This window comes from Pelobates fuscus, chromosome 3, assembly GCF_036172605.1.
Source record: "Pelobates fuscus isolate aPelFus1 chromosome 3, aPelFus1.pri, whole genome shotgun sequence".
Classification (NCBI taxonomy): Eukaryota; Metazoa; Chordata; class Amphibia; order Anura; family Pelobatidae; genus Pelobates; species Pelobates fuscus.
Window position 1 is genome coordinate 237,677,734 of NC_086319.1, and position 16,033 is coordinate 237,693,766.

Here is a 16,033-nt window from a genome sequence, read left to right on the forward strand (position 1 = left end):
ATTCTGAGATCTGTAGCCAATCAACATCTAGGGGGCTAGAGTCCAAGGTCCCTGAGTCTAATGAATGTGAATAACCTACCAGGTCAACATATGCATGTGCATATCGCTCTACAGGTCCCATTAATGTTTGGGAAGATGTTTATTGGTCATTTACAGCTCTCCTATATAGAAATATGGGAGTATCAGAAAATCATATCTAGGATTACAGTAGCAGCAACAGATCCTGGCAATGTGCTGCCAACCATAGGCTGTTCAGATGTGAGTATTTTTAATACATTAAAAACCAATGTAACTCGACTTTTGAAAACTACTTTGATTTAATTATTGACTTGTGATTTATTATGGAGATACTAAGGAGATGCTCAACTTTCCAGCATCATGGGTTCAGGTCAACATAGATAAGATTACTCTAGACACTATGCATTAGAAAATATAGCCCTGAAAAATAAGGTCTGTCTGGAAAGTATCCAGCCATGTAATATGAAAAATGGAGACATTATTGAAGACACATTACACATAGGACAATGATGCCTCAGTCCCCTTTAAAGTAGGCACCTTGGGACCTTACGCAGTTCTCCCAGCATCTCTTCCACTGTTCAAAACACTCTGCAAAATCCTTTGCCATTAGCTGCCACATCGTATTCACCTGAATCTCATCGACGGTCTGAAATCTCTTCCCTTTTAAAGGTGATTTTAGCCAGAAGTCGCAGGGTGCCAAATAGTTCCACAGATCCTCGACCCTCTTTGTAGCGTTTGTGTCACATTTTTATTTGTGCGGCACTCATTTTATCATCCCCGAAAGCCTTCTGAATCATCCAAATAGATTTCGTGGAGGAATGTTCAAGCTTAACGCAAAATTTTATGCAGATTCTTTGCTCTACTCGCTCAGTCATTTTCGATGCGACGGACACACAGTATGCATGCTCACTCAACAGCTTCTAGTGCCACCACTGACTAGTACACTGAAGTTGTCATTGTTCACGCATGCACATTCCAGTCCACTCTCCTTGCGTGCCAGGTTACATCGATGTCATGCAAGCCACTCTTGTTATATTAACACTGGCTGGACTTCTTCAGGACAGACCTCACAAATATATATATTATTTTCTTTAATATATTATTTATTATTTTCTTTATATATGTATATGTTATATTATATTTTCTTTCAAATTTACAGCCTTATACATAGTAGCTCTGGTAGGGGTTGTCTCTAAAGTACTCCTAAAATGCTATGCACACAATTTGTAGATACTAGATTATTTATTAGCATTTATTAAAGCCTACATCATGCATGTATGCACATATCTATATTTCTATCTATCTATCTATCTATCTATCTATCTTTCTTCTATATGGGGGAAGGGAAATTAGTCCAATTTTTCAAAGCAGAGGAATCCTTGTATATGTTAACTGGCTTCTTTTAAAACTGTTTATTTTATATTTATGCTTTTATTGTTAGTACTTGTGAATACTTGTGGTTCATTGACTGAGCCCCATCGCCTCTGGAGATTGTTTGTTCATCTGTTTGTCAGAATGTAATTATTGAAGCACATTCACCGACACTAGAGCATCCAGACAGTCTAATATTCTCTTTTTCTCCTGCTCCTTCTGCTGTATCCCCCTCCCCTGAAGAAAATTACTCTTAATCAGCTTGTCATTCTTTACAACAACAGTTTTTATAATCTGAGGATGGCACAGTACAGCTCTTTTATTGCATCGTGTGATTTTAAAGACAACTGGATTTAATTTACTCTGTGAAAAGATACAGACAGCTGCTGCCTCAGATTCCTGGCCTAGAATTTAAGTCTTCAATCTGTGTCCTATTGAAGCAATGGAATTAGCTTCAGGTAAAGGATGAATACAGAGGTTTGCAGACCCTTAGAAAGAAGGGGAAATAAATTAAATGCTTTAAAGGTGCAGTCAGTGCTGCCCACTGGTTACAAATCATTTTTATAAACGTATTTTTGCTTTACTCGTAATATTTCAGATCTTCGCAAACAGAGAAGCTTGTGATTTGTTAGCAAGACAAACCTATAGCCTGGGAAAAAAAAAAAACATTCTGAATCTAGGCGGTTAATAAAACTGGGTCTTGATGGCCTTTCTGTATCTACAGGCTATTTTCAGGTTATTTTTGCAATGTATGTGAATTGCTTGTGAAAGTTCAGGTGTTAATAAAAGATTTGCAAGGGCCTTATATCACACCTATCATTTGGCTCCATGTGTTGAGTCACTGTACAGAGCTATTTCATGTACTTCAAAGCCATTATGCCTCAAGTGAAGTCAATGTTCTTGTCTAACGATCTCTATCAAATGCAAAAAAAAAAACTTTTGTTGCATTCGGAATAAAATAGCAGTTGAAACAAATTTCTTTCTTAGGGGTGCCCAAGTGCTTCATTGCAATTTATGATTTGACATTTCAATGCACTGTTTTAATGGCACTTTAAACATTCAATTCTGTATTTAAATTACAGCCTACAAAAATGTTGTTCATTTATTTAAGATGTCACGATTCTGCCATATCTCAGTTTTCTGCCCATGACTGTGTTCATAGCTTAAGAAAAGTTTCACTGAAATGACCTTATTGTTATTATACACGTTCCTTCTGCGCTGTGTAGGGCCTCAGTTTCAATCTTTTGATATTGTCTTGCACTCTCACAGCCAAGATGGTTCTCATTGTCAGACATGAACTTCTAGTTTGAACAAAAATTTTAACATAACAACAGTCAATACGAGCCAATAAATATGTTGTTATGCACATTCAGCTATGTTTTCCACCATGCTTTAGATTAATAAGGAAAACGTTAAACTAAGCACAAAAGGTTCTGTTCTAAAATGAAGTCTTAAATACCAAAATGAAGAAATCAACATGGAAACCAAAGGTACCAGCAAGACTATTCCATTAGTGAGTAATACCCTATTATATTTTGGCTGGAAAACTAGCAGAGAAACCAGAGATATTGCCAGGCACATTCCATTGGTGACACCAATCTTTAGAACAGGCATAGGCAACCTTCGGCACTCCAATTGTTTTGGACTACGCCTCCCATGATGCTTTGCCAGCATCATGGGTGTAAGAGCATTATGGGAGATGTAGTCCAAAACATCTGGAGTGCCGAAGGTTGCCTATCCCTGCTTTAGAAACAACACTTTAAAAAATGAACCCCAAATTATGAAATTGAAAACAAAGGTGTGTGCAGTGGTGATGGAAAAAAAAAAGAAAGGGGCTAACTGTTCTGCTAACTTATAATAACGCCAAACTGCACCTTTACCTTAACTAACCCATTCATTAACCAATTAACTCAACACTTACAGCTTCGGTGGCTTTCACTGAATAACTGGAATAATGCCATTTTAAATCAGACTGCCTTTGCTTCAAGTCTTGATTTTTATTGCTTGGCGTAGCCGCATAAGTTACATCAGTGTACAGTTACAGGATGATTTGAAGTGAATCCTTATTTTGAAGCAAAAAGATATTGGTCTTAGCAATTTTAAAATACATAAAATTAAATATGAATACTGTGTATGCAATTTGTAACAGTGCCTTTTTATCTTAGAAATTGAAAAATAGATGTTTATTAGTTTTTTTTAACTAAATAAATTATACTCCCTTACTCTTTTCTAGGCTATTTGAAGCATAAATCATTTTTTTAATTTGGATGTAGTTGAGAAGAATTGCTTACTTGACATTTTCAAAGACAAAAAAGGATGCCAGAAGCAAAGAAATATTCTATACTCCAAGTATTGAATCAATGCCAAGATATGTAAAAAAAATATAAAAAAAAGAATCTTTGTCTGGAAAATTACATTGAGACATTATTGGCTATGTAATATGTTTTTGGAGGGGTGGCTATACATTTGTATTCAGTGTCAAAACTACTGCAAGCTCTGGGGGCCCAACAGGTGGCCCATGCAGGGCCCCCCCTGAGCTTGCAGTAGTAAAGGGCTACCTCTTTGATCAGTGGCATGGTCAGGTGCTGTGGACTTTAGCAGCATGACCAGTCCCCATGCATTATGTCAGCCTGCAGTGATTGCAGGAAGTGAGTACAAGTCACTTCCTCCCAGCTTACCAACAAGCCGCTCGAGATGTAAAGAGAGGCATGCTTAGTAGGTATAAGATAGTGGCATAACAAGTAATGATAAAGCCTTCCCTCTAGAACATGTAGGAAACCCCAATACCAAATTTAATAAAAGAAAAAAAAATAAACACAAAAAAGAATCTGTGCTATTATTCTTGCAGGTCTTGAGCAAGTGTTACACAATAGAGTCACTAAGAAATGTTAATACTGACTTCTGTAGCAAAAGTTAATAATATGATGATTCCAATATGAAGATAAAATGGCTAACAGCTGCTGTTGATTGGCTAATGTAGATATTGATACTTTATAAGCCATGCCCCAAGACACATCGGCTGTCAGGAGAAAATGAGTATAGTATTTATCTGGAGATATACATTATAGCTTTCAGCTTTACTACACCCTGATAGAAAGCATATTTTATTTTTTGTTAATCTGAAACAAGCTATTTTAAAAATTTTAAAAACTTTAATGTCATTATAATTTCACATTGACAGTATTTACAATCATGTGGGAAGCACCAAGAATGTTAGGCTGATACAGTATGCAGAGATCACAAAACCTTGTTAACGCCAACATACCTCTAATAGCAGCATAGTTTTAAGCAGCAAGGCACCAATGTGTTATTGCATTGTGATGCTACAACTTAAAAAGTATCAATGCCACTGATAAACAATGATTGTCTTACCTTGCCCCTGTACATTGGAGAATGATAGGGTCCCTAGGATCCACGTTTCTGAAACACAAGTATAAATCTTTCTAAAATCAGGCAAAACACATTTTCCCTGGGTATATCTTAAGCAAAAGACTGTACATGCTTCAGTACATTGCTTGTTTTTTTCATGTAATCTAAACTTGGAATTATTTGGTCTTTGTTAACGAAAGATTTCCCAGGGGCAGAGTGCAGCAACAGGGCCCTAAATTAACCCCTTCAGGACGGAGTCAATAGTGCACGTTCTGATCAAAACAAAACGTAAACAAAAACTGGAATTTGCGCTATATGTCTGTTCACCCGTAGTTCCCCTCTTTCATATTATATGCACCCACACTTATTATATATCATTTTGTTCAGGAGAAGCAGGGCTTTAATTTACCATTAACTATTCATATATGGAATATAATTTATTATGAATAAAATAAAAAAAACTGTGAGAAATTTATTTATTTTTTAAAAATGTGTAGTTCCACCTCACATTTTAGCTGTAAATGTCATAATACTGTTAGGTTTTACTGCAACAAAATGCACATATTTGTAATCAGCGATGTCTCACGAGTACAACAGTACCCCCCATTAACAGGTTTTATGTTGTTTTGGAAAGTTACAGGGTCAAATATAGAACGTTCCATTTTCAAATTGAAATTTGCCAGATTAGTAATGTTACCTTTGAGACGGTGTGGTAGCCCAGGAATGAGAATTACCCCCATAATGGCATACCATTTGAAAAAGTAGACAAGCCAAGGTATTGAAAGTGGGGTATGTTTAGTCTTTGTTAGTAGCCACTTAGTCACAAACACTGGCCAAAGTTAGCGTTCATATTTGTTTTTGTGTGAAAAAAGCAAAAAACTAATATTTGGCCAGTGTTTGTGACTAAGTGGCTACTAAGAAAGACTGGACATACCCCACTTGCAATACCTCGGGTTGTCTACTTTTGCAAATGGTATGCCATCATGGGGGTAATTCTCATTCCTGGGCTACCATACGCTCTCAAAGGCAACATAACCAATCTAGCAAATTTCAATGTGAAAAAAATGAAACGCAAGCCTTATATGTGACTCTCTAACTTTCCAAAACACCATAAAACCTGTACATGGGGGGTACTGTTATTCTCGGGAGACTTCACTAAACACAAATATTAGTGTTTTAAAACGGTAAAACATATTACAACAATAATATAGTCCATAAAAGTGCCGTTTGTTTGTAAAAAATGCAAAAAACGTCACTTTTACTTAAAATATCATCGTTGTAATACAATTTACCAGTTTGAAACACTAATATTTGAGTTCAGCGAAGTCTCCCGAGTAAAACAGTACCCCCTATGTACAGGTTTTATGGTGTCGTGGAGTATTACAGGGTCAAATATAGTGCTTGCAAATTAAATTCTCTGCACTTTCTCCCTGTGTTGTCAGGCATGTCAATCAAATTTTAATTAATCAAATCACATAATTATGTTAAAAGATTATTTAAATATACATGTAGAATTTTAATATATATACATATATATGTATTTAAATTCTACGTGTATACTAATGTAATTTTTTATGTAATTATATGTATTTATCTATATATATATATTTGCGGTTATTTGTATTTTATATATAGATAGATATATATAGAATGCCATTCTAAGTGTATTTTGTTACCAATATATATATATTAATAACAAAATACAGTTAGAATGAAATTACATATGAATATATAATTTATATTAAATTTTGTTTCAATATTTTATTTATTTATTTTATTATTTTATTTATTTATTATTTTAATTATACGTATATATATATAATATATATATGTACATCTATTATATATATTATATATATATACATATTATATATATGTAACATCATTCTAAGTGTATTTTAATGCTAATATATATACTTATATTAGTATTAAAATACACTTTGTATGACGTTACATATATATAATATGTATATATATTATATATATAATATATATACATATTATATATATATATAAAAATATTTTCAATTTATTTTTAAACATGTTTAATTTCTTTTTTTATACTTTCTTACCAGCAGGGGGACTGTCTGATATTTTAGACAGTCCCCCTGCAGGCAGATCCATAGCCAGCTATAGGGGGCCATGTGATCGCTCTTTGAGAGCGATCACATGGCCCCCGGGGGCCTCATTTGCCGTGGGAGGGCTGCCTGGGCTGTCAGGCAGCCCCCCAGAAGAGGATCGCGGCGGAGGTAAGTATAACTTACCTCCTGGGGCTCAAAGCCGTTACGGCGTTCCATGCCGCCGCAACGGCTTTAAAGCCCATTATAATGGGGACGGCATGGAACGCCGTAACGGCGTTAACGGGTTAACTACATTATATCAATCCTATCAACATTTAAAATGGACAAAGAGAGACACTTTCATTTTAGGGATCACCTAAGAAATTTTAGGTGTCTTACTAATGACAATTTATACAACTAAAATTAAATTTACAAGAACAATCTTCTTGACACAGACACACATAATCCTAAACACATATATTGATTTTTAAAGGTACATTACTATGAGAATGATTGCTATGGAGCTCTGGTACATATTCAGACACACCTATATGGAGCTACTAGAAAAAAGGTCATCAGGATAAAAATAAACTTGGGCCCAAAATAGAGACTGTTCCTCCTCCTAATAATAATAATAATAATAATTGAATAATTATTTTACTGAAAATTCCCACTTTTAAAAACACCATGCAAGTGTTACATTTCATATTTATATAAAAAAAAAATGTTATAAAATATTTTTCTCCCTTCAAAAATATCCATGAGTACGCCTCCCCAATGGATGCCGCAGGAGCAGAGAGCTCCACCTTAGTTTAAGTTCTGTTTAACATAATAATGTCACTTTTCATTACTTATCAGATATGTTTTAAGGAAGCATTGAAATGATTCTGAGTGAATGGTGCATTTGAAGGGTTGAAAGAGTTGCTATCTGAAACTGAAACAGGCATCAAAGAAGTGTTGACAGTACCGAGATGTTCCTATATCAATTTAAATTGAGAATTGAAATATATTTTCGCTGACATTCTAACACTCGATGAAAAACTGTCTTCATTTCTCCATCTACACAATATGCGGGTGTAATACTTAAAAGAGTCTTAACAATACTTTTATTTTTATTGCTCAATTATTTTATTTCAGAGTGCATAGTTGATTCAAGCAAAAAAAAAAAGTTCAAAGACCTTTAATAAGCTTATTGAACATATTATATAAAATAATGAACTTATAATATTATAAATTGCACTTGATCCTGTAACTATTGCAGTCTGCCGGTGTGCCCAAATGTGTGCAATTGGCAACGTGTACTATACACGTTGCTATCGATCTATTAATGCAGCCCTGTTTATACAAATTCAAGGCTTCTGACCGTGGTTGGGAGGAGAAGCTGACATCATATGCAATCTCTAGATGCAAGGTAGAGGAACTGACTAGAACAAAATTAATTCATCTGTAGGAAGAGAACCAGCATGTAAGCTAAGTGTGAGTGTGTGAATTTTGCCATAACGGGTACTGGTAGGGTATCTATGCAATATTTTAATCTATATTCCCCTACCTTAAAGCTAACACATGTCTCTATAATATGTATTTTCAATGGACCAATCACAGTATTATAATTTGTTTTATTTGTCGTTTGCAGCTTTTATTGTAATGCTTTCCATGTTTTTATTGCTCTTTGACTATTGGGAGGTTTTGAGCATTAGATATACCCATATCATAGCATAATCAATGTATTGTGCTGGCATCAGTGTCATTAATCCGAAAAATCCCCAGGATTACTTTGGCGTTAAGAAATATAGCAGTTATTTAAAACAAAAAATATAAATAAAGGTAATTACAGATGTTTAAAAAAACTGTAAGACAATTTTGTTATAACTGTTTTTGTTCTTTCGGCTAACTCCAGGCTATGTTAGATGTTGCTTGCCTTTGAAGAGGAGATGAATGTACTGTATTCAGTTTTAATGTTCACATGTAAGCAGGGTAACAATAGCAAAAAAAAAGGCAATCTTTCCAGACAGTTTGATAAATAGGTCCTATGAAAGATTTGATTCACCCTATACATTGTTCAATCCCTTAGTGTTTTACTAAGCAGCAGGGCTGGACTGGGGATACAAAGCAGCCCTGGAAAAAAATCAATGCCAGCCCCATAAGTAACTACGCCATGTATTGTCACATGTAATACGTATGGCTATGTGTTGCCACCCGAGATGATTGAGTAATATATATATATATATACACACATATACAATATATATATATATATTTTTTTTTATGTGTTTATATTACTCAATCATCTGGGGTGGCAAGACATGCATACATATACATATATGCCTTACATATTATTAATTATTAATTATTAATATAACTATATATATCAAATATGGTGGGGATGGGGGACTGTGAGGTGGATGGGGGGCCTGTGAGGTGGGTAGGTGTCCTGTAAGCTGGGTGGGGGGACTGTGAGGTGGGTAGGGGAACGGTCAGTGGGTAGAGGGGTTGTATGGTTGGGCAGGGGGACTATGAGGTGGGTAGGTGTCCTGTAAGCTGGGTGGGGGGACTGTGAGGTGGGTAGGGGAACTGTGAAGGGGTAGAGGGGCTGTATAGTGGGTAGGGGGGCAGTGAGGTGGGTAGGGGGGCTGTGAGGTGAGAGGGGGGCTGTGAGGTGGGTAGGGGGGCTGTGATGTGGGTAGGGGCAGTATAGTGGGTAGGGGGGCTGTATAGTGAGTAGGGGGGCTGTATAGTGGGTAGGGGGGCTGTGAGGTGGGTAGGGGGGCTGTGAGGTGTTTAGGGGGCTGAATAGTGGGTAGGGGGCCTGTATAGTGGGAGGGGGGCTGTATAGTGGGTAGGGGGGCGGTGAGGTGGGTAGGGGGCAGTATAGTGGGTAGGGGGCAGTATAGTGGCTAGGGGGGCTGTGAGGTGGGTAGGGGCTGTGATGTGGTACAGGGGCAGTATAGTGGGTAGGGGGGCTGTGATGTGGGTAGGGTGGGCTGTGGTGTGGGTGGGGGGGGGCTGTGATGTGGGTAGGGGGGGCTGTGATGTGGGTAGGGGGCAGTATAGTGGGTAGGGGGGCTGTGAGGTGGGAAGGGGCAGTATAGTGGGTAGGGGGCAGTATAGTAGGTAGGGGGCAGTATAGTGGGTAGGGGGGCTGTTAGGTAGGTAGGGGGCTGTGATGTGGGTAGGGGGCAGTATAGTGGGTAGGGTGGCTGTGAGGTGGGTAGGGGGGCTGTATAGTGGGTAGGGGGGCTGTGGTATGGGTAGGGGGCTGTATAGTGGGTAGGGGGCTGTATAGTGGGTAGGGGGATATATAGTGGGTAGGGGCTGTAAGGTGGGTAGGGGGTAGTATAGTGGGTAGGGGGTCTGTTAGGTGGGTAGGGGGCTGTGAGGTAGGTAGGGGGGCTGTGAGGTGGTTAGGGGTCTGTGAGGTGGGTAGGGGGCCTGTGATGTGGATAGGGGGCAGTATAGTGGGTAGGGTGGCTGTGAGGTGGGTAGGGGGCTGTATAGTGGGCTATGGTATGGGTAGGGGGCTGTATAGTGGATAGGGGGGGTGTATAGTGGGTAGGGGGGCTGCGATGTGGGTAGGGGGGCAGTATAGTCAGTAGGGGGATGTATAGTATGTGGGGGGGCTGTGATGTGGGTAGGGGGGCTGTGAGGTGGGTAGGGGGACTGTCTGTAAGGTGGGGGGCTGTATGGTGGGTATGGGGCTTTAAAACTGTAAATACCTTTATTTTCCTGTTGGTCCGGTAGGCAGCTTTCCAGCACTGTGTGTGGGGGCGGAGCTTGTGGACGGGAGGTGGAGCTTCCGCTTGGGGGCGGGGCATGCAGCCAGAATTATTGGAGACTGTGCAGGGAGACTGACAGGTCTCCCTGCAGTGGCTGACAGCCACACCAGCCCCCAGCTCCTCCCTCCCCTCGGACTGACAGGCTGGCACAGTCCGAGGGGAGGATTTATTATAATAATCATCAGGGCTGTCAGCCCGGCCCCAGCTTAATGCGGCCCACCGGGAAATTTCCCGGTATCCCGGTGGGCCAGTCCGGCCCTGCTAAGCAGACACTCCAGTGGGTATTAGCCACTCTTGTTAAAGTATCATAAAGGTACTGATTTAAAATATATATCTAATTAAATCATAATCCATTTGCCTCTGAAAGTTCCTCTTTGGCAACAAATAAGTAGATGCCCATGTTTGTACCGTGACCACCAATTCAACCAGAAATTGTGGTCTTTCTTTGGGAGAGAAGCAGATTTACAATTGCCTCCTGCTGTGCTTCTTCACTTGACTGAGAAGATGCTGTTCTTATGAGAAATTAATACTAGCATCTTTTTGGACTTGCTAGACGTGGGGGTGCAACTAAAGAATGAGATGTTTCTATATTTCTTGTAAACACCATGCATCTAGCATCATGGAATAAATCATTATGTTTTTGTGAGTGATAGCCTGTCAAGAAACCTACTCACGCAGTGTGAGCCTGGCATATCCCTTTAATTGTTATTGAATATACTATGTGAGAAGCAAGTGCTTCTCTGTAAATTCATTTTATCTTTTTTTTTCTGTATCTGAATAAAGAGCATCATCTTTGTCACAACAACAGATTCCGAGGACATCTGGGCACTACTGCTGCGAGAAGAGAGGCTGGAAATCAACTCTAAGCATTGTGATCACAAACCATTTCATTCTAGTTGAACAAAAGCATTTAGAATACAAAAGGTAAATACATTAAGGGTCTCTTACATACAGAAACATATGTCCCTAATAAAAACGACATTGTAGAAAACTGGAAATAGTATTTAAAAAGTAGAAAATAACAATCTAAGTGTATACATTCCTATTTGTATTTGTCAGTTATCAGTCTAAAAATGTTCACCCAATTTATGAATCTATATGTCCTGTAATTCAATAAACAATGAATAGTTTGATGATAAAATTGAAGAATGAAGACAAAGGTAAAGAGAAACAAAGAATTAAAATACACAGAGACTTTTGCACTGCATTTTGCTATTAGCTTTGCAGTAAGTCATATACAGGATTATTTACTGAAGTGAGAATTCAAAGTGAATTTAAGGAACAATTCTCAAAGTCAGCAGTACTTCAAGTTTGGCTGCTTAAATTTGAAATCCACTTGGAATTCTCAATTTAGTAAATAACCCTGTTAGTGTTTAATCTAACCTAATTTATGGCTGGGGACTGTAGCCCTGAAAAACATATAATCTAATCTTGACTCTCATTTTTCATAGGTAAAAATGATGGGCAAAAAGGCAACATGCTAGTGAAGCGTAGAAGAAGGGGCAAACAAAAAGTAAGGCTGTTCTTCAGTCGCTTGTAAATGGGGTGGATATTTACAACACCTGTAATTTGCCTTTTTGAAGCTTAGGTGGGCTGGTGAGGAGAGATAAGTTCTAGGAGTCTTGGACAGTGTCTGTGAGCTAGTCAGCCTCCTATAGTTTATAGCAGAGCTGGAAGGAGTTATAGAGGGTGTAATACTTAGTGCCATCCCAGCTTCTCCAGTGTCTGTGTGTGAGGATGGACAGGAAGTGGAAGTGTCACTTCCTATCTGCCAATAACAGCCTCACATACACAAAGCACTTTCCTGGAGGAGCACTAAGATTCATGCTATGCAACAGCTCAATCAGTCAAACTCCACATGCCTGTACCCTAAACCCCTTTTTTTTCTCTAACCCTACATTTAATCAGTTCCAAAACCTAAATAAATGCTTTCTTAATCTCAAATGTAAGCACTGAAAGCTTATACCTGAAGCAAAACCTTTTGACTTAATGCTAGGTTTAATACCTCTAAACCCCACATACACACAATACTATATTTAACCCCACTCTAATATAAACCCAATCATTCTAAACACCTCCTGTACCACAACTATTACACCTCAAAAGCTTTTAATCCTCTGAACACTAAACATACTATGCAATCTAACTCTGTCATTAACACACCCTTTACCATAACTACTTCTATCATTATCTTTAAAGGGAGACTATAGTGCTAGGAAACCAAAATTGTTAAGGTACCTGACACACTGCAATGAGCAGAAGTGGTCTTGGTGCCTATAGTATCCCTTTAATGCTGCATGCATATACGTAGCTGCATACACTCACTATACTCACAGATTCAAACACACTATGTTACAAACATAAATCTGCACATACATACATATATACATATGCAGTTGTTACATTTCAATACATGTTTTTTATAGTTTTCTTATGCCTGCAATGTCCAGTTAAATAAGTTCATTAAACTATTAAACTCAGTTTGTCAGACTTTGGTGTGTGTGGTCAGGGCAGCACCTTGGAATTCAGTGTCTACAGACCTGAAATGTAAATCCCCTAAAAGCAGGACTCAAGAAATAAAATAAAAATAAAGAATAAACAAAAACAAAACTAACACCAAGGAACATAGATCCAAATAGGACTTTTGAGAGAAAAATGTTTTGTGTGCTCTTTTGTCCTGATGTTGCTTTCAAACAACTAGAGGGATTTGGCTGTGGAGTCTGTAGAGCGCCATCTGTTGGTTTTAAATGTTGTTATTGTGTTAACGTGAGTTACTGTATGTTTCTCCATATGATTTGGTTATTTGTATTAGATTGAAGTTGTCACAGTAAGTTTAATGTAAAGTGCATATGGACTAGTCCTCAGTAAGAATAATGCTATCTGAGTTAGTTCCATCCGGAACTGTGTGTCCTGCTTTGTTATTCAGGATCCCAGTATCAGAGTCTTTGGACCTGGTGGCTGGCTGCTTGGTCTTAGGATCCCAGGACAAGTTAAAAACAGAGCTAGGCCTGAGAGCCACTGTGCCTTTTTATAGGCAGTAGCTGGTCACAGTGCAGGCAGAGGGGTGGATACCTGCCTGAAAAAGGAGCTGAAGAGCCAAAGGATGAGGGGACAATTCCTGCCTGGAAGAAGAAAACTGCAGCTTGGTCCAGGGTGGAAGAGGTTCTACTTGACCCCAGTCAAGCTTCGGTGACTGTAGCTGAAGCATTCCAGGGTCCCTGAAAGCAGCTAGGAAACGGACGGGCAGAGGTACTCAGTCAGAGTACGGGAGCTCCATACAGAATTATTGTATGCAAAGCATCTGAACATTGACTCAATATTTGCAGGTGAGTAATACTTAAAGGAACACTTTAGTATTAGGAATACAATGCTGTATTCCTAACACTAAAGTGTTCCTCTGCCCTCCTTCTGACGGAGACGGATAAGATACTGAAAGATTACTTCACGACTAACACTCCAGACCAGACATCGCCCACATACATATGGGAGGCACATAAGTGCGTGATAAGGGGCCACCTTATACAAAAGGGGTCTTGGCTAAAGCGACAAAGAGAGGCGCGCATTACGACATTAATACAAGACATACAGACAACAGATGACTCTAACAAAAGAGACAGCCTCCCCACACACCAGGCCAAGTTGCTCCAGTTGAGAAGGGAATTGTCTACACTCCTGAACGCCAGACACCACAGAGAAGCAGCAAGACAAAAAGCATTTTTTGAGGCTAACAGCAACAAAAGTGGAACACTGTTGGTGAGAATGCTGGCCAAACGTAGACAGCAGACATATATAGATAGAATTAGAGATGGAAAGGGGATAGTGCACCGCCTCCCTACCGAAATACAAAAAAATCATACGCTCCTACGACAAAGATCTCTACTCCCTACCAAGCCCGCAAGATGCGCAATCGCGAGCCAACCTCATGACCCGGATAACTGACTTCCTCCAAACCAACACGCACACACACATAGAACGAGAAGTAGCAGAAGCATTAGAGGAACCCATCGCTGTTGAGGAAATTGCAATGGCAGTCCAAGCCTCCAAACCGGGCAAAAGCCCGGGTCCTGATGGCCTCCCATTACGCTACTACAAAAGCTTCGCGGGGACCCTATATGCGCCAATGCTATCCTCTATTAACGCGATTAGGGAAGGGCACCATCTGCCCTCGCAGTCCCTAATGGCGCACGTCACGCTCATTCCAAAAGACGGGAAGGACGGCAACTACTGCAATAACTACAGACCCATATCCCTCATAAACAGCGACACAAAGCTACTAGCGAAAATACTGGCGACCCGCCTGCAACCGCACATTCCCACCCTGGTACACCCGGACCAGGTGGGGTTCGTGATGGGTCGGAAAGCCAGGGACAACACGATCAGAGCTTTGTCAATAGCCCACGGGAAATCAGAGGGAGTCGTGGGCCTTCTCTTGCTATCCACGGACGCGGAGAAGGCCTTCGACAGGATACCTATTCCAGGCCCTCACACACCTTGGCATGGGGGCACACATGAGAGGATGGATAGAGGCAATATATAGACAACCCAAAGCTCAGAAACATGTGAATGGAGCACTTACAGAAGACTTCACAATACAAAACGGCACTCGTCAGGGATGCCCCCTGTCGCCAATTCTTTTTGTTTTAGCTTTAGAGCCATTCTTACAAGCAATAAGAACTAACCAGGACATCACAGGGATAGATAGAGGCAGCACACATCACAAGGTTGCGGCTTACGCCGACGACCTTCTCTTCTTTGTTTCCAAACCTGAAATCTCGCTCCCCAATATAATTAAAGCTTTTAGGGAATACGGAGAGATATCAAATATGAAAATAAACTTCGCTAAATCATATATCCTCAACATCTCCATACCCCAACATCGGGAACCACCACTCCGCCAGAGCTTCTCGTTCCAATGGGCAGACTCTAAAATCCGGTATCTGGGCATTTGGCTCACACGAAATAGCATGGACCTCTTCAAAGAAAACTTTGCCCAGATGCTGGCTGTGCTCAAGAGGGATGCGGGGGAATGGTCATACCCCCAACATCTCCTGGTTCAGCCGTGTCCAGGTCATTAAAATGAACTTCCTACCGCGGCTGCTGTATTTGATGCAGACAATACCTATACATATCCCTAGGACATATTTTGCAACCCTACACAGGACCCTGAGAGAATACGTCTGGAAAGGGAAGAAGCCCAGGCTTAAATTCTCACAACTCACGCAGCCTAGGGAACGGGGAGGCATGGCACTGCCAGACTTTCACCTCTACTATGTAGCGTGCCACCTCCTTAGAATACTGGAATGGTCGAAACTCAATGTCCGCAAACAATGGAAAGTAGTGGAGGAGGCAGACCTGCAGATCCCTATAGCGCTTGCCCCATGGTTACCTAGAGGGAGACGGGACAAGACACCCATATACGTGGGGAATACTCTACAAGTATGG

At 39.8% G+C, this 16,033-nt stretch overlaps 1 protein-coding gene across 28 annotated transcripts in view; it reads right to left on the bottom strand.

The window, feature by feature from the left end:
- The window catches only part of CELF2 (CUGBP Elav-like family member 2), a 395,195-nt gene that overhangs the window by 272,344 nt on the left and 106,818 nt on the right, over nucleotides 1-16,033 (bottom strand). For 17 of the 28 annotated variants that reach the window (XM_063448239.1, XM_063448242.1, XM_063448236.1 and 14 more), the window contains exon 2: nucleotides 4,762-4,809. The exons of the other annotated variants lie outside the window; for them this stretch is intronic. In XM_063448239.1, coding sequence (XP_063304309.1) covers nucleotides 4,762-4,809 — 48 coding nt within the window. The remainder of the gene's footprint in view (nucleotides 1-4,761; nucleotides 4,810-16,033) is intronic. 28 annotated transcript variants of the gene reach the window in all.